Here is a 20,643-nt window from a genome sequence, read left to right on the forward strand (position 1 = left end):
TGGAAGACAAAGTTACCTCCCAAAGTGATCTGTTTTTGCTGGCTAGCTTTGTATGAAGATTTTCTTACCCAAGACAATCTAAGTAAGAGATGCATCCCGACTGTAAATAGATGCTACATGTGCAGAATGAACCTCGAGAGTGTGAGACATTTGTTTTTGCATTACAATTTTTGGGATAGCCTGGGTCATGCCTAGCTCCATCAAAGATGCCTCTGAAAGTTGGTGCTCTTGGAAAGTTGGAAAACCCATCAAAAAGACATGGTTAATGGTGTACCTGCCTCAATCTTTTGGTGTATATGGAATGAACGAAACCGTAGGTGTTTTGATGGGATCTCAACTTCAAATCATACTCTCTAAATGTTTAATGGATTTATTTAGCTGGCTTAACCAATCTCCTGTATCTAGGTGTGAACAACTTTTGGAAGGTGTATGCTCTCTAGTTATAAATTAATCTTTGTATCTGAGCAGTCACCTTTTTCACTCTTGTAAATTTTTGTGATGCCTTTAATGAAAACTTATTTCTTCATAAAAATAAAAAAAACTCGGTCAATGTTTCAAGATTATTTTAGTGGTACTGCCCCTTTGTAAAATTAGATACTCCCCAGTAACAAAGGTCTCCTTAGGCTTATGTAAGAATTTCCCTATCGGTAGTATGAGAAGGAACAATACAATTGACTCTCTCTTTCATTCTTCCATTCAAGTGAGGAAAAAGACCTTTCAAATCTCCTTAGACATGATTATCCATAATAAGCAAGCCAAGATAAACACATAATTTTCACAAATATAATAAGCAAAAGCCAAGATAAAAGCATCCAAGTCGCCTCAAGACTGAAACAAGTAATCATTCAACCAAGTCAAAGTCCTTAATATATACTAAGAATCAATGTCAGACTAAACCAAACAAGAACCAGGCACTTAAAAATGCCAACCAAGTGTGCAGGTAGTCAAGCTACTACAGATACAGGAGTAGTTCTGCGACTCTGATTTCCAGTTCGGCAATGGCTTTGGAGTTTCAGCAGAGAGAATGACAATAAAATATAATTATATATGTGTACATGTGTGTGTGTGTGCTGTGTGTAGAAGAAAAAAAGAAACATGTAATGTGGCAACTGTTTGACCAATAAATAAGAAATAAAAGAAGATGAAATCCTTGAATTATGAAACCAGAAAAATATTTATTGTGACAAGTACCTATGTTAAACATTATAAAGATCTTGAAGCATGCTGCGATTTTGCAATTTCTCTCAATATAGCACCCACAATTGCAGCCTGCTCAAGACATTCTGCCTTGTGTAATGCATCTAAAAGAATAACACAAGTTTTGGTATATATATTACATCCTCTTAATCGTGTTTCTTCGAATAGCTCATATGCCTCCATCGCCCTGTTTGCGATGCTTAGCCCCTCTATCATAGTGTTGTAACAAGCAGAATCTGGTAAACCTCCTTTACCCTTGAATTTCTGGAATAGTTTATCAGCCTCTGATACATTTCCCGCCTTCGCAAGTCCAGAGATCATGGTTGTATAGGTGATCATATTGGGCTTTAACCCTTCTTTCTGCATCTCTTGCCAAAATACAAATGCTTTATTGAATTTTCTTACTCTACAGAGACCATTAATGATGATGCTATAAGTAAAAGTATTTGGAGTGCACTTTAACTCCTTCATCGACTTGAAGCAGACAAGGGCTTCATCTATTTCCTCAGCCTTCACTAATGCATCAAGCAAACAATTCCATGTGTATACATTTGGTGACAAGCCTTTTTGCATCAATTCTTCCATAATTAGATATGCTTCGTCTATTCTACCCACTTTACCGAATCCGTCTACTAGACTACTATATATAACCACATTTAATGGAATACCTTTAGATTTTGCTTCTTCAAAAAGCATGTAAGCTTCGTCAAGTCTGTCAATCTTGGCAAGCCCATCAATGACAGAACCATATGTTACTACAGTCGGGTCAAGACCTTTTACTTTCATCTCTTCAAGCAGCTGATAAGCTTTATTCACTTTACTTGATTTGCAAAATCCATCTATAACAGTATTATAAGCAAAAGTATCCAGCACGTACCCCTGTTCCTTCATTGCATAGAAAAGCTCATATGTCTCACGAGCACAGCCGGATTTTATGAGGCCATGGATTAGTATAGAATAGCTCCGTACATCTGGAGTGAATCCCCAAGTCTTGATTTCCTCGAAAATAGACCGACCTTTCTCTGTTTCACCTGCTTTGAAAACACAATCCATATAAGTGTTAAGGAGGGTAAGGTCAGGAGAAGTTCCTCGGCGAACCATCTCCTTGTAAATTTTGTGGCCGTCTTCCTTTCTTCCACACTTGAAAAAGTTCCTAATGAGAGATGTATAGACAATGGCATTAGGAGTAAGATCAAAATCCAACATTTGTTCATAGAGTCTGTATGCATCATTGACTCTCCCTTGCCTACCCAGGCCATCTATCAGAGAACAAAATGTGAATTCATTCGGTGTACAAACTTTATGATCCATAGCTTCGAAGATAGAACAAGCTTCATCAAGTTGTTGAGCCTTACATAGACGATCGATCATTATATTCACAGTCAATACATTAGGAAACAAGCCAACTGCCTTCATGGTGTCACGAATTTCTAACGCACCATCAAGCTTCCCTGCCCTGCAGAGCATGTCTATGAGAATATTATAGGTCGAAAGATTAGGTGCAGCATCTTTCCTCATTTCCTGAAATATCCTTAATGCCTCGTCAACTCTTTGTTTCTTCCCAAGGCAAGTAAGAAGACTATTGTATGCAATCACACTTGGTATGGATCCTTTTTGTCTTTGTCTCTCGAGCAAATTATATGCTTCATCAAATTTTCCGGCAGATCCATAACCCATGATCATGGTGTTATAAGCATATGCACATGGAACGGTCCTGTTGAATTCCAACTGCTCAAACAAGTCTACAGCTTCATTCAATCTATTAGCTTTGCAAAGAACCCCAATCATACTGGTATATGTCACGTCGTCAGGCAAAATACCATGCGCCTTCAACTCATGAAACAATTTCCAGGCCATATCAACTTTGCCAGCCTTACCAAAACAGTCGATGCAAACATTATAGAGGACAATGTCTGCATCAAAAGCATTGCTTTTCATCTCATCCAATAAGGAGAGAGCAGCATCAACTCGGCCCTCCCTGGCAAAAGCTCGAATTACTGTCGTGAATAAATGTACATTTACTTCATATCCTAATTCCTGCATCTGATGAAAGAGGGTGAGCATGAGATCAGGTTCTTGAACAGCAGAGAGCGCACCTATTAGAGTTGTATATGCAGAAAATGCAGGTCTAATCTTAAACTTTCTCATGGTTTGAATTATATCAAAAGCTTCTTTCAGTTTTCGCTTCTTTACACAGCCTGCAACCAACTCAATCGATACAGTGTTAGATGGGCCAAATCCAGCGAGACTAATTTCTTCCAGAATTTGTTCCAGATATTCAAAATTTCTACTCCTGGCCATTACCATGAGAAGTGAATTATATGCTTCTGGACAATGTGCTTGGAGAGTTTTCTTCTCAGCCCATCGGAAGTAGTTTAATGCAACATTGACATCGTCTAGCCGCCTTAATACTCCAGTGACCAACTCAGTGATAGGATTTGCATCACATTTAGATAAAGCAATCTCCACGGAAGGTCCCCAAGGACCACTCTGCAAGATCTTGCAAACATTATCCACTGCTTGCCTTACACCCTCCAATTTGCTTGAAAAGGCCTCGCTCCACCCATGCACGTTATCTACTCCATTTTGCACATTCTCCGATCTGTTTGGAAATTCAGGGTTCCTCTCTGGAATGAAGGAACTGACAGGTCTATCCAAGTTGGAATATCCATTATTGGAAACGGAGAACCTCTTGCAATTAGCAAATACAGAGGTGCTTTTTAAATCGTACTGAGATCGCAATCCTAAAGCAGAATATAAAAAGAGTAAGCAACTATGATATAGTGCTGCAATCAAAGAAAAGAAGGCTACAAAGAAATAAATACTCCCGGCTGTCAGAAAGATAAGTACTCACTATTGGAAAAGCATCTAGACGAACGCATTCACCCCTCCCCCTCCCTTCCTTCACCATGTAATTTGTTTCTTTTTTTCCAAGTTCTTTAAGTGAATAAAAAGTATCATTAAATCATAATCAATAACCATCATGTAGGTAAGTTCTTTAAGTAAATTTGAACAAAAAAGTAATCTTTAAAGCTAATCAATAACATCATGCAGATACTTAAACAACAACAGCAATAATTACGCTCAATCCTTATCTAGTTGAGGTTGGCTATATGAATCCTTATATGCATTCTGTTCAACTGGATTCAATAAGTTGTCTTTGGTAATTTTTACATGAATGGAGTCTATAAGAAGATCAGCAGAACTGCCAGCAATCAGTACTGCTCCGACTTATGTGCTAAAAACTGCTTACGATAGATTAATCCCAACTAATGCATCATGTAGGTACTTGAAGATCAAAATTTTATAGCTGAGATACACACAAGGTTTTACAGCAACAAAGAAAATGTTTCACAATCAATGGAAGGTAATAAGCAACACTGGACAAGAAATGCTTCTAATCTTTCCAGTTTTCCAAGGAACAGCAGTCAAAAAATTAGGTTACATCTGACTTATAACAAAAAATGTAATTGGGTTACCTTTGTTAATCAATTGCAACCTCATCCTAGTGTGTTGCAGCTGAGGCTATGTCATTATTCTCTCAACCTGCCAAATAGACAAATCGAAAAGTCTTGACCTAAAATTATCTCAACCTGAAACAAAAACAAATAAAACATATAAAACTAGGTATTAGACAACAAACAGATTGCAAATAAAATCTATTTTTTGTAGGTAATTAATCAAACTATCCTTCAACAGTCCCGCAGAAGTGTTTTAACATAGATTACAACTAAAGTTTTGACACAAAAGACCAATTCTTTATGTTCTGGGCTACATTGTTGTCAAAAGTGAAAGCTCCAAAAAGCGCTCCAGGTCGATTGGGGCTTTAAGCACAACAAGCAATTAAAGTGCGGACTTTAGTAAAAAAGGTGCAACTAAGGAAAAAAATAAAAATACATATTTCATTTAAGAAGAAGGAAACAAACGCATTCCTAATTTTTCTTCAACAACTAATGCACTTATTTGCCAAAAATATTTGTTGTTTAGTACCACTAGATTCAAGACAGAACTCATGGGCAATGAGGCACACCCCATAGTGCATTGCCTACACTGAAGCGCAGCTTAAGCGAGGCAAAGCGCCCTCCCTGAGCTTTTCTGAGCTTCAGGGCTTAAGCGCGCCTTAAATGAGCCTTTGACAACACTGCTGGGCTATCAAAGTTCCAAACTTTCCTGGCTCCAATGGAGAATCTACCGCAAAACAAGAACTGAATTAAAACTAAATATTTGAAACAAAGAGATTAATCTATTATATACCTGGCTTCCAAGTAAGAAGCTTTGAAAATTCTAGAGTACAAAGAAAAACAAGAATCGGGTTGCAACTAAATTTACAAAAGACTAATTTATTAGGTGTATGGCTATAAAAAAAAAGATGGTTTTTCCTGGGTCAAATAGAGAATCAGATAAAAACAAAGGAAAAATAAAAAGCAAGAATTGGAGAAGAAAGACTCAAACTTGTTACATATTATACCTCTGATTGATAGCTCAAATAGTTGCTGGTTAGGAGCCAAAAATGAAAAACCACAAAGATTTGGATTTTGGGGTGAAGAACTTTAACACCCCAAGAACTAAATGGACCATGAAGTTATATCAGAAAGGGGTTTTAGCAATGTTAGGGTTTATGCTCTAAGGAGCTAAATGAATAGAGTTACCAGGTGAGGAGTTTTTCACTTCAATAATCTGGTCAAAATCTAGTTGAGAGTGATTAGTGTAAAAACATAAACTGGAGTCCGATGTAAGATCTTGGTTTTTACCAACTATTGGTACTAAACCAAGTGTTTTATGTTGTGTTCAATCTAATTTTTAGGGGTGGCGAAGTGAAGTCCATAATGTATATTCCATTTACCATAAAAAATGACATGGTCAATACATCACATTTTGTTGTTATGTGTATTATATATACTTATTAGTTAAATTTTTTAGAGTATGATAATTTTTTAATAAACTTTTTAAATTTTGTTGAGGGTTTATCAGAAACAGTATTTTACTTTCACAAGGTAGGTTTAAGGTCTGCGTATAACTACCTTTTTAGATCCCACTTGAGGAATTACACTTAATATGTTATTGTTGTTGTAAACTTTTAAAATTTTAATTTACGATATTTAACATGTTTTAAAGTATAAAATCTACAAATTCTTCTCTAGTTAATTGTGAATAACTTAAGATACTTCTTTGTTAACTTTGCCATGCATACCAATTTTGAGTCGCTCAATTAAATTAAATTTAGTGTGCTTGTTTAGGATGGTATTTAATGAATCGTTTCATCTAGATAATTAAATTGGCAGTACAAAATTAAATACAAAATCTATAATGGAAGAGAAATTTAAAGTAAGATTAATATAAATAAATGAATATAGTAAATATTGAATGGTGAAAAATTCTATCGAGCACACACTTTTTGGTAAGAGAAAATATTACATAATTTAATGTCTCACTAATTGTAGCAAGCTAAAGCAATCAATATGTAATTGGCTATTTGAAGGTCAAATAAAGAAATAAAAATGGTTATAAGGCCATTATTTGTATAAGGATCACCAATTTTTATATAAATTTAAAAGTATTTCAAATATATTATATTTTTGAAAAAAAAAATAACTGACTTATTTCGGCGTGATTGAGATAAAGCTGCAATTGCCTATAAAATAGAATTTATATAAATCCTTCTAACCAAGAGGCAACTCTAATGATATCAACAGAATTTATAAGAAAAAATTAATGGGATGAGGTATCTCACTAACGAAAATAATAATAAATGCAACATCAGGTATTCAAGTAATTTAATAAATTTTTTTTAGTCAAACTACAAATTAAGCAGGATGTTGTAGCAACACTTTTATATTCAATACATTAAAATTTTGCAGACAAATCTAATCTATTTTAAGAAAAAGAGCTTAAAGACATCATCAAACCTAACTTGTCCTAAGTATACCTGGCTCTGATACCATTTATAAGGATAAAAAATTAAACTTTTCAAAATATAATTGAAAAAAATACTCCCCTCTTTTTAATTTGTTTGTCTTAGTTGATTTGACACAAAGTTTAATAAAGGGAAGAAGAGTTTTATAACTTATGGTCTTAAATATACCATAATATTTGTGAGGCTATAAAACTTTTAAAACTTGTAGTCTTAGGTCATCTCCAACCCTTCACTCCAAATTTTTACTCCAAAATGGAGTAAACTAACTCCAACCTTTACTCTATTTTTTACTCCAAAAGTTTTTATAACTTATGGTCTTAAATATACCATAATATTTGTGAGGCTATAAAACTTTTAAAATTTGTGGTCTTAGGTCATCTCCAACCCTTCACTCCAAATTTTTACTCCAAAATGGAGTAAACTAACTCCAACTTTTACTCTATTTTTTACTCCAAAACGAATATTCCTTTTTAATTTTCACTTTTCACTTTTCAATTTTAGCAACATCTTGTATCTTATATTTGCACCTTTTATTTTTGGATTATTATATATTTTTTTATACAATTATAACTTATAATAAAATTTAACTTATAATTTTACATAAAAATAATATATGCTCGAAAATTAATTTATCAAAATTATACTCCAAAATTAAGATATAAAATTAATATTATAAAGATATTACCTAAACATAATTATGTACATATAATATGATAAATTAAAAGGGTTAAATAATAAATAATAATAATAATAATAATAATAATAATAATAGGAAATAGTGATGGAGTGGATGAAAATGGAGGCAAATTCGCAACTGGTTTGGAGCAAAATTCCTCCATTTTTTACTCCAAAATGGAGTTTGGAGGTAACAATGGAGGTGGGTTGGAGATGACCTTAAATAAACAGTAGCATTTGTGTGGCTATAAAAGCTTTCCATAAGAAAATATAGTAACGTGTCAATCTTTTTGAATCAGATTAATAAGAAAATAGTTTCAATCTTCATTTTTCTAAAGAAACTATTGAGGCTTAGTTTCAAATATTTAGTCTTTCAAAAATTGGCTTTCTGATTACAACTTGAGAATCTTAGACATTGCTTTACAAATATTTACTAGTGCTTACTTAATATGTAATGACCCAACCGATCATTTTGACTTTTAGAACCATGTTCCCTAAAATAAAACTTTTCATATGTGCTTTTAATAATTTATGACTTGCGGGGATGGTTGGTTCGGGATTTGGAAGTGTTCGGGTTGAAATTAGAACACTTGGTTCCTTAAGTTGGCTTTAAAAAGGCCAAGTTTGACTTCGGTCAATATTTTGAGAAAATGACCCCGAAATAGAATTTTGACGATTCCAACAGCTCCATATGGTGATTTTGGACTAAGGAGCGTGTTCAAAATTTTATTTGGAAGTCCGTAGTTAAATTAGGCTTGAAATGGCTAAAATAAGAATTTAAGTTTGGAAGTTTGACCGGAGAGTTGACTTTTTGATATCGGAGTTGAAATCCAGTTATGAAAATTTTCACAACTCCGTTATGCCATTTATGACTTGTGTGCAAAATTTAAGGTCAATCGGACTTGATTTGATAGGTTTCGACATCGAATGTAGAAGTTAGAAATTCTAAATTTCATTAAGCTTGAATTAGAACATGATTCGTCATTTTAGCGTCGTTTTATATGATTTTAGGTTTCAAATAAGTTCGTATGATATTTTAGGACTTATTGGTATATTTGGTTGAGGTCCCGAGGGCCTCGGGTGAGTTTCGGATGATTAATGGATCAAAAATTGGACTTAAAAAACTATTGCAATTTTTCTCTTCTGCTGAATATTCTGTGCTGTGATCGAGCCCAGATATCGAGCCCAAGGTCGACAGCCAGGGTCGAAGCCAAGAATGAGGCTCAGGATCGAGCCCGGGTCGACAGCCATGATCGAAGGCTCAGGCTCGATGCCATGATCGAATGCCCAGGCTTGATGCCAGGATCGAGGCCATGATCGAAGGACCAGGCTAGATACCATTATCGAGGCCATGACCGAGGTCCAGGCTCGAGCCTGTGATCGAAGCCACGATCGAGGCCCAGTTCCGAAGGCTGCATGGGCAGATTTATAAAAGAGGGCATTCGGCCATTTGCCATTTTTAACAAATTGGAGCTTGAGCAGAGGCGATTTTGGATAGATTTTTAAGGAAAGATATTGGGGTAAGTGATTCTAATTCGGATTTGGTCTATATACACAAATATATTATTGTTTTCACCATTTAATTAGTGTTTTAAGATTGAAATTTGGAAAAATTTTGAAATCTCATAGAAACGAATTTTCGAGGTTTCAGTATCGATTCTGAGTAGGATTTGAGTGAAACTAGTATGGTTGGACTCGTAATTGAATGGGTTGTTGGATTTTGTAACTTTCGCCGGATTCCAAGACGTGGGCCCCACAGATGAATTTTTAATTAATTTCGGGATTTTTATTGAAAATGTAGTATTTTCTTATAGAATTGATTCCTATAAATTTCAATGATTGTATCGAATTATTTTGGTTAGATTCGAGCTAGACAGAGTTGGATAATCGAGGAAAGGGTCTACTAGTAGATTATATTGGAGCAAGACGATGTAAGTCTCTTATCTAATCTTGTGAGGGGAAAATTACCCCATAGGTAATTAAAGCAATAATTGGTTCTAATTGTGGGGTCTACGTACGCACGAGATGATGAGAGTCCGTGCGTAGCTACTATAAATGCTAAAGTTCGGGTAGTTTAGGACTCAAAGCATGAATTACTTGTGTAAATTGTTTTCCTTGTTTAATTAATATTATTTGATATATATATATATATATATATATATATATATAAGGATGGAAATCTCATATGCTTAGTTTTCTATGTAAATTAATTAATTGTTAAAAAGAATTTGTTCATCCTCCCGAATTTATCTTATAATGAATATACTCTCTTTCTGGAGGTACATAAGAAAATGTTCTCTTTTCTTGTGGAGCGGACCGAATGCTTCGGCATGATAGATGCATCTATGGATCGTGTCGCACGTCCCTTGGCAATGTACACGACACTCTGGATCGGGCCGTACGACCTCGGCAGAAATCATGCTTAATAATAATAATAATTACACGATACTTGGACAGTTTATTGCTGCTTATAAAGCTATTTGATAAATTGAGAATTTATTGGAATTGAAGGATTTAATTAATAGATTGGAAATTGTTGCATTTGGAAGGATTTTTTATTATTTATGCTAATGAAATAAAATTATTGTTAACTCTGTGAATTATGTTGATTTAAATAATTATAATTTAATCTATTTATTATTGTTGACCCTTAGTGAGTGTTAAAGTCGGCCATCTCGTCTCTACCACTTCGAGATTAGGCTTGATACTTACTAGGTACACGTTATTTACGTACTCATGCTACACTTGCTGTACTTTTTGTGCAGGATCTGAGGCAGGTACTAGTGGAGGACCTATCATCTCACATCCTCGTTATCCAGGGGCGTAGTGGTGAGCTGCCTTTCTGAGCCGTCCTGCAGCTACCGGTGCCTCTTCTTGTATTTTTTTTAATTCTGTCTATTTTCATTTCAGACAGTATTTGGAGTTTTGTATAATCTACTAGATGCTCATACACTTGTGACACCAGGTCTTGGCATACACATTGGTAGAATTTGGTGTCTTATTATTTTTCTTGGATTTAAATTTTATCGATATATGTTTAATTGATTAGTTGGCTTGTCTAGCTATAGTGTTGGGCGCCATCACGACCTATAGGTGAGTTTGGGTCATGACAACATGGTATCAGAGCACTAGGTTCACGTAGGTCTCACAAGTTATGAGCAGACCTAATAGAGTCTTACAGATCAGTACGGAGACGTATGTACTTATCTTCGAGAGGCTATAGGGTGTTAGGAAACTACCTTTCTTCATATTCCATTATGGAATTGATGTAGTACTAAATATCCTTCTCTTATTCTCTCACAGATGGTGAGAACACACTCTAATGAGGTTCCAGACCAAGGAATAGCTACTCCCCCAGTTTCTAGAGGTCAAGGCAGAGGCCAAGGGAGGGCTACAGCCCGTGGTAGAGAGCGAGTACGTCCCATGACTGTTCCAGTTAAGGAGCCAGTGGGTCTAGCAGAGAACCCCATTGTTGAGGAACATGGTGAGGTACATATGACAGAGCCAGCTCCTGTGGATTTCACATCTGCACCGGGATTTCAGGATGTCATGGGTCGTATGCTGCGGTTCATGGACAATATGACTCAGGCCGGTTTATTTCCGGCAGACCCAGCCACATTTCAGGTGGGCGGGGGAGCACAGACCCCTACCGCACAGGCTCACGGACATGCAACTGCTGTATATCAGACCCAAAGTGCACTACCCATGGGTGGAGCCCAGCCAGTGGCAGCAGCTACACCTAAGCCCAGGCCAGCTACAGCTGCTGATCCTCAAAAACTATTAGACAGATGGACTAGACTACATCCTCCTGTCTTTGGGGGTAAGCGACATGAGGATCCCCAGGATTTCATTGATCGGTGCAAGGATAAACTGTACAACATGAGGATATTGAAGTCTCAAGAATTAGACTTTGCTACTTTTCAGCTAAAGGGCACAACCCGTAGATAGTGGCAGTCTTATGTTCTTGGCAGACCAGCAGATTCTCCTCCCATAACTTGGGACAGGTTCACCCGTATTTTCCTGGACAAGTATATTCCACCCTCTCAGAGGGAAGAGTTGCGATTTCAGTTTGAGCAACTCCAGTAGGGTCAAATGTCAGTGACCGATTATGAGGCAAGGTTCTCTGAGTTATCTCGCCATGCACTTATGATACTCCCTACTGAGGCGGAGAGAGTGCAGAGCTTTGTTGCGGGTTTATATACTGGCATTCAGGCCACTATGGCTCGAGAGGTTGAGATGGGTACTTCTTATGAGCTAGTAGTGGAGATAGCCCGCATGATTGAGGGTGTACGTCAGTGGAGCCGAGAGAAGATTACTAGAGATAAGCGTTTTAGGCATTCTGGAGAGTTTAAAGGTGCTCCGTCTGGGGGCAAAGGTCAGTTTGTGAGAGGGCAGTCCAGCAGGCCCCCCATATCTAGCACTACCGCCTCCTCGAGGTGCTCCAGTGCGACCCTATCGCAGTGCTATACCAGAGAGTTCTTATCGCCCAGCAGCTATTCAGGGTCCTCCCAGTGGGTATTCAGTTCCCCAGGGCCAGACTCTTAGTCAGCAGCCCATCTCACCAAAGAGTTGTTACGAGTGCGGGGATCCCAGTCACATACAGAGATTTTGCCCCATGCTTCGGGGTAAATTAGTGCAACAGGGTCAACAACCTATGATTACTATACCAGTTGCTCCACCAGTAGTCCGACCACTTAGAGATGGAGGACAGGTGGGTCGGGGCCGTCCTAGAGGTGGAGGTCAGCCAGGTGGAGGCCAGCCAATTGGCGCTCCAGCTCGATTCTATGATTTTCCGGCCAGACCAGATGCAGAGGCCTCAGATGCCGTGATTATAGGTATTATTTCTGTTTGCGGAAAAGATGCCTCAGTATTATTTGATCCAGGATCTATGTATTCATATTTGTCATCTTTATATGCTCCATTCCTAGGTGTTTCTCGTGAGTCCTTGAGTACTCCTATTTATGTGTCTACTCTTGTGGGCGATTCTGTTATTGTGAACCGGATCTACCAGTCCTGTATTATTACATTCTGTGGTTACGAAACTAGAGCAAATCTTCTACTGCTTGAGATGACTGACTTTAAAATTATTTTGGGCATGGACTGGTTATCTCCATATCATGTTATTCTAGACTGTCATGCCAAGACTGTTACCTTGGCTATTCCAGCATTGCCTAGGCTGAAGTGGAAGGGTTCGTCTGTTAGTGCATTTAATCGGGGTATTTCTTTTATGAAGGCTCAACACATGGTTGAGAAAAGTTGCTTGGCTTATCTAGCGTATGTTCGTGATACTACTACAGAGACTCCGGCTATTGATTCAGTGCATGTAGTTCGAGAGTTCTCCGATGTATTTTCTTCAGATCTTCCAAGTATGTCACCTGATCGTGATATTGATTTCTGTATTGACTTGGCTCCAGATACTCAGCTTATATATATTCCACCGTATCACATGGCTCCGAAAGAATTGAAAGAACAGCTTGAGGAGTTACTAGCCAAAGGGTTCGTCAGACCGAGCGTATCGCCTTGGGGTGCACCGGTATTATCTGTGAAAAAGATGGATGGAACAATGCGGATGTGTATTGATCATCGCCAATTGAACAAAGTCACTATTAATAACATGTACCTATTGCCACGCATTGATGATATATTTAACCAGTTGCAAGGTGTTAGGGTGTTCTCTAAGATCGATTTGAGGTCGGGGTACCATCAGTTGAAGATTTGGGATTCGGATGTTCCGAAGACTGCTTTTCGGACTAGTCATTATGAGTTTCTGGTGATGTCCTTCGGTTTAACTAACGCTCCGGCAGCGTTTATGGATTTGGTGAACAGGGTATTCAGCCCATATATTGATTCGTTTGTCATTGTCTTCATATATGACATCTTGATCTACTCGCACAGTAAGGAGGAGCATGAGCAACATATGAGAGTAGTGCTTCAGACATTGCGGGAACAAAAGCTATATGCTAAGTTCTCCAAATATGAGTTCTGGCTAGAATCTGTAGCATTTTTGGGACATATTGTATCGGGCGAAGGTATTAGAGTTGATCCCAAAAAGATTGAGGCAGTTCAGAATTGGCATCATCCCACTTCGGCGACTGAGATCAGGAGTTTTTTGGGTTTAACAGGTTATTATTGTCGGTTCGTGGAGGATTTTTCATCTATTGCAGTACCTTTGACCAAATTAACCCAGAAGGGTGCTCCGTGCCGATGGTCCGATAATTGTGAGGCGAGCTTTCAGAAGCTCAAGACAACATTGACTACAACACCAGTGTTAGTAAGAAAATATCCTCTTTTCTTGTGGAGCGGGCCGAATGCCTCGGCAGAATAGATGCATCTATGGATCGTGCCGCACGCCCCTTGGCTTTGTACACGACACTCTGGATCGGGCCGTAAGACCTCGGCATAAATAGTGCTTAATAATAATAATAATTACACGATACTTGGACAGTTTATTGCTGATTGTAAAGCTATTTGATAAATTGAAAATTTATTGGAATTGAAGGATTTAATTAATAGATTGGAAATTGTTGCATTTGGAAGGATTTTTATTATTTCTGCTAACGGAATAAAATTATTGTTAACTCTTTGAATTATGCTTATTTAAATAAATATAATTTAATCTATTTATTATTGTTGACCCTTAGTAAGTGTCAAAGTCGGCCATCTCGTCTTTACCACTTCGAGATTAGGCTTGATACTTACTAGGTACACGTTCTTTACGTACTCATGCTACACTTGCTATACTTTTTGTGCAGGATCTGAGACAGATACTAGTGGAGGACATATCATCGCACATCTTCGTTATCTAGGGGCGTAGTGGTGAGCTGCCTTTCTGAGCCGTCCTGCAGCTACCAGTGCCTCTTCTTGTATTTTTTTTTAGTTCTGTCTATTTTTATTTCAGACAGTATTTGGAGTTTTGTATAATCTACTAGATGTTCATACACGTGTGACACCAGGTCTTGGCATACACATTGGTAGAATTTGGTGTATTATTATTTTTTTTGGATTTAAATTTTATCGATATATGTTTAATTTAATAGTTGGCTTGCCTAACTATAGTGTTGGGCGCCATCACGACCTATAAGTGAGTTTGGGTCGTGACATAATAAGTGTTTGACTCTTGTGAAAGATGCAGTCTTGATTTATTGATAATGACTAAGAGCATGTTTGGCCAAGGTTCTAGAAGGTAAAAAATACCTTTTCCCCAAAAAAATATACTTATTTAAAAAATTAAGCTGTTTGGCCCAGATGGAGAAGTACTTTTGGCGAGCAACAGAAGCAGTTTTTCTGCTTTTAGGAAGAAGCAGAAAATTGTAGCTTCTTCTAAGAATCAGAAGCAGAAAATTAATTTATTCAAGACAAAATTATCATCGCCATAAATTTATATTTCCAAATTATGCCTTACTAATTTAAGACTTTTCTTTTCTTTTTTCTTTTTAGTTTCCACCGTGTAACGACTCGGCCGGTCGTTTTGAGTGTATTAATGTCACGATCCAAAATTCCGCCACAGGCGTCCTGATAGCACTTAGTCTCTAAGACTAGGTAAGCTGATTATAATAACAATTCAAGCCATTTTTTTAATATATAAACCAATAATGGAAATAATAACAAATATAACAACCTCACAAGACTGGTAATACCGAGTCACGAACTCTAACTGAATGCATGGAATGATCTCAAGGATCGAATACTCAATACTGTTTGATTAATAATTAACAGTACAATAAAATAGAAAGACTCCAAGGGACTGCGATGACCAAGCATCTCTACCTTGAATCCTTGCGATCACACTTTAACTCTGTCCAAGTCCGATATCTCCAACACCTGGCTCTGCACAAAAATGTGCAGAAGTGTAGTATGAGTACACCACGGTCGGTACCCAGTAAGTATCAAGACTAACCTCAGTGGAGTAGTGACGAGGTACAATCGAGAAACTCACTAGTCTAATAACATGTGCAATATAGTATGCAAAAATATCAGGAAACAAATAACAATGATGGCAACAATAATCAACCAGTGATATACACAGCAGAGCGACAAAAACACCATAAATATTGCACAACAAATAATGAATACAAGTACAACCAATTAATCAAGTCCTTCCAATATAAATCTTTCGCCTATTTTTTTTTTCAAATAGAAATCTTCGGGATATAATACTTTCAAATAAATATCTTTCAAATAGATCCCTTTCAAATATAATTCCTTCAAATAAATATCTTTCAAATAAAATTCTTTCGAATAAAAGTCACCCTGTGACACAACATTTCAAAATCATAAAAATACGGTTCTCAGCCCACTTTCATATTTCCACAGCACCTCGTGCCAATTTCTCTATCACAACCGCACGGACAACTCACGTGCCAAATATCATCATCATTTAACCACGACACCTCGTGCCCACATTTCATATCACAACTGAACGGATAATTCACGTGCCAATATCATCATTATTTACTCACGGCACTTCGTGCCCATATTTTATATCACAACTGCACGAACAGTTCACGTGCCAATATCATCATTATTTACTCATGTCACCTATATCAAAACTGCACGGACAATTCATGTGCCAATATCATCATTATTTATTCACGACACCTCGTGCCCACATTTCATTTCATAATCTGCCTGACAATAACCACAGACTCCCAATTTCAACATAGATCAGACTGTTATCAATTTACCAACAACGAGACAAATTGCACAAGGTATACAAATAAACACAAGAAAAATCACAACAACACATGAAAATTACCAACGCAATAACCCCACATCATCACATATTATCCCTGACAATAGCCACCCTTATCACTCCTATAATAGTCTCCCTTATCCCTCCGCTCTGACAATATCAATAGCCACCCTTATCACTACTATAGCCACCCTTATCTCTCCTATATCCACCCTTATCACTCCGTCCAGACAATATCCCAACACACATAACAACAGTGAAATGCCACCCTTATACCCACATAATATCAACAATGAAATGCCACCCTTATATTCTCAAAATAATAACTCAAATAACAAAACAATTTACACGGAATATTATCACGGTAACATAACAAAATCAATTCATATCACAATTTGTCCAATGGCCACAACCAATTCCAAAGATATAACAAAATCAATTAATTTCACAACAAATAGCCCAAGGTTCCACACAATGTGTATAAAACCTCAAAATAACAACATAGATGGAAAATACTTAGTATAGGGCAACACCATCATTAATCCAAATTCTTGATAATTATATAACGCCTCAGTTTAAACTTATATCATTAATTATTTGTAGATGGAAAATTCATAATATAATTATTTTCAGGAAATATCAAATGACCAAACTCACGGAATTCACATAAATATACAAGCAATAACCATATCAAATTGTCATATAAAAATAAATTCAACAAACGCGAATTGAGGCATGACAAATAGATGATTTAATAAATGCCAACAATTATTCTATTTATTACACAATATGCCTAAGAATTTAACCCAATCAATTTTGCATATATAAGCCTGAGTACATACTCGTCACCCCGCGTACACGATTTTTCACATTTCACAAATGGCACATAAAACTCGATGCCTAATGGGTAAGTCCCCCACTCAAGGTTAGGCAAGATACTTGTCTTTTTGAAGTTAGGCTGATATTCCAAAATAGCCTTCTTACTTGAATTGACCTCAGGAAGCTCCCCTAAGACCAGAATCACCATGCAGAGCTATTCCCAAGCTCAGAATCCCAAACGGACATCGATAACATCAAAATTCACTTCAACCCAAACTTAGAAAACTTTTAAACTTTAAAAATGCCAACCTTCAGTAATAGGTGCCGAAATACTCCCGGGCCACCTGATACTGGACCTGAATATACGTCCAAGTCCAAAATCATCAGACAAACCTATTGAAATTATCAAAATTTTATTCCGAAGTCATTTTCTCAAAAGTCAAACTCCGGTCAACTCTTTTCATTTAAGCTTCAAAAATGAGAATTGTTCTTTTCATTTAAATTCTGAATCTTTCGAAAATCAAATGACCGCACACGCAAGTCATAATACGTATTACGAAGTTGCTCGGGACCTTAAGTAGCTTAATGTAGCATAGATTCTTAAAATAACAAGTCGGGTCGTTACATTCTTTCCCTCTTAAACATACATTCGTTCTCGAACGTGCCAAGAATTATTCTGATGACATTAAATTACTGAGTGCATTATTTCACACATACTCACGGGTGATTCTACGTCACCGTAAATTTAACAGGGGTCCGACTACATCATCTTAGTGGAGATTATTTCTTTTATTCACACTTATAAGCTTTAAAGCCAATTCCTTACACTCCAATCAATTTCAAATTCCTTACATGAAGACTCGATATTAGTCTCAACCGGCTGTAGTAACTCGTTCCTACTCACACATCATACTTATGTCCATAACCACATCTCTGGTCATAATAGCTGTTTATAATTAATTTCAGCATCCTCAATTAATCTCATTTGAACCAAAATCTCATATCTAATTTTCATAATACTGACGGCAACACGCGAGACATGAAGACCTCATAATTATTTACTCGGGTTAACGAGTCACATTTAACGCCATCTGGGCACTCGCCTCGTAGGCTAAAGCTCAATAATTACAACACAATTATGGCACATAAAGACATAAAAGAATTATCATATAAGCCTATCAGACATGACTCCCTATTAGTACTATAGTACAAATTAAATTTCACAAAATGAGAATTTAAACTCATAAATATTTCACCACAAGGACCTCATCCTTATATAACTTCCACCGTGGCTTGTAACCTAGTTTAAATATTTCACATCATATAAAAATGTGAGGATCTCGTCCTCAACTCCGAATCACAAGTATTTTGCACATTGTGCCAACTGAAAATTTCAATTTCCCTTCTTTCTTCTTTTCAATAAATTTCGTAAACATTTTTTTTTCACAACACATAATGAACCCCCATACCAATAGGGCATATAATTCATAAAATTGAAACCAATTATTCCGTAATCATATCAAAATGCACTATAGTGAGTAATAGAAAGTCATTTTTGGACTTATAGCCCTCAATAGTGAACAAAAATAAAAATGATAGACACGGGCTAACATCATCAAATCTCCCAATAGGGATAAACACGTGAGTGGTGTACAAAATCACTAACTCACCATACATGGAGCATGATAGGAGGTCTCACCCCAATAATTGGAATTGAATCAAAATAAGAACAATGCTCCTCTATTACAAATTAAATCATACCTGTAACGACACTATCTTGTGTAGCGGACTCAGCCATACCATATCAATTATATCAATGGGTCGGGCCTCCCCCTCTAGGGCGCCCCCTACCCGCCTGTCCTCTAACCCTAACTGACTGTGCATGTGGGGTAATAATTGGAATAGAGCCTGTAGCTTGAGTATTCTGATGAAATCCACCTCTCCCAAGTCTGGGAGAATCTCTCATGATGTGCCTAGTATCACCATACTGATAACAACCCCTCTGTGGGTTCGACTGCTCATAGTGAGTCTGTGCCGGATAACTGGAATAACCATTATAGGAACCCCGTGACGGTGGTGCATTAAAAAAACTTACTAGATCACCCCGAGTATTCTGAAATTGTTTCCTTGACCCCGCTGATACTGTAATGTAGAAATATTAAGGACGTCGGAATACTGCAAATCCTAACACCATCCCATACAAATCTCAGCTCTTAATCATATACAAGTTTCGGAGAACCTTTCAATACCACATAAATACATCTCAGGCCAAAACTGATATAAGACATGACCCCCGTAATCTGATCGTTGATAGTGGACTCCCTTCACTTGGCCCGAAGCCATAGGACACATTCCGATGATCCACAATACTAACCTTCATCGCTTGTACGACACCGGTCATAAGAAACCTCAAACCATTTATTTGGCGGATGTCATCCTCGTGACAGTTAAACTCACTTCCTCCAGTGTCTTAGCTGATAGTATGTACCCTTCGCTAAATAGAAGTCCCATACGAACCACATAGTCTCTAATATCACCAACTATCTTCAAATCTACTTCCACCTCGTGACCCTACCACGATTGTGATGATTAGGAAACTAATTAAACCTTCTTAAGATAGTACTTATCAAACAGATATCGAAACCTGCTGAATGATCTCTCAATACTTCCGCATCCTCGATCTGGACGACACATTGTAGAAATGGTTGAGCAACTCTGGCTCCCTTATAACCCCTCTGTAGTATCACGAACCATTGACGCATGTTGATACCGATTGCGCAATTTCATACACGAATGGATGCAAAAGAACATAAGATATATACTTCAAGCTGAATAAATACCACACAATAAGGAATGAAAGAAGTGAAATATTTTCCTACTAGCTCTGTAGCCTCTCGAAGATAAGTACAGACGTCTCCATACCGATCCACAAGACTCTACTAAACTCGTTTGTGACTCGTAGAACCTTTGAACCTAGAGCTCTGATACCAACTTATCACGACCCAAAATCCCACCATAGGCGTCGTGATAGAACTTAGTCTCTAAGACTAGGTAAGCTGATTATAATAACAATTCAAGACACTATATATATATATATATATATATATAAACCAACAACGGAAATAATAACAAATATAACAATCTCCAAAGACTGGTAATACTGAGTCACGAAATCTAACTGAATACATGGAAGGATCTCAAGGATCGAATACTTATTACTGTTTGATTAATAATTAACAGTACAATAAAATGGAAAGACTCCAATGGATTGCGCCGACCAAGCAACTCTACCTTGAATCCTTGCGATCACACTTTAACTCTGTCCTAGTCCGATATCTCCAACACC

The 20,643-nt window shown here is 37.1% G+C and overlaps 1 protein-coding gene across 1 annotated transcript; it reads right to left on the reverse strand.

Moving 5' to 3' along the window:
• Nucleotides 1-1,125: 1,125 nt before the first annotated feature.
• Nucleotides 1,126-5,982, reverse strand: LOC104086103 (pentatricopeptide repeat-containing protein At3g06920). Its single transcript, XM_033653379.1, has 3 exons — nt 5,666-5,982; nt 4,677-4,790; nt 1,126-3,941 (listed from the first exon to the last, which is right to left on the reverse strand). The coding sequence occupies exons 2-3, from the start codon at nt 4,699-4,701 to the stop codon at nt 1,204-1,206; spliced, it is 2,763 nt and encodes a 920-aa protein (XP_033509270.1). The 5' UTR covers nt 4,702-4,790; nt 5,666-5,982; the 3' UTR covers nt 1,126-1,203.
• Between the last annotated feature and the right edge of the window lie 14,661 nt (nt 5,983-20,643).

This window comes from Nicotiana tomentosiformis, chromosome 9 (genome assembly GCF_000390325.3).
Source record: "Nicotiana tomentosiformis chromosome 9, ASM39032v3, whole genome shotgun sequence".
In the NCBI taxonomy this organism is placed as follows: Eukaryota; Viridiplantae; Streptophyta; class Magnoliopsida; order Solanales; family Solanaceae; genus Nicotiana; species Nicotiana tomentosiformis.

Excerpts from the sequence above, each read along its gene's own strand:
- LOC104086103 (XM_033653379.1), bottom strand. The coding sequence starts at position 4,701 with ATGAGGTTGCAATTGATTAACAAAG. Across the intron at positions 3,942-4,676 it reads GTTGCAATTGATTAACAAAG|GATTGCGATCTCAGTACGAT; the intron begins GTAACCCAATTA and ends ATTCTGCTTTAG.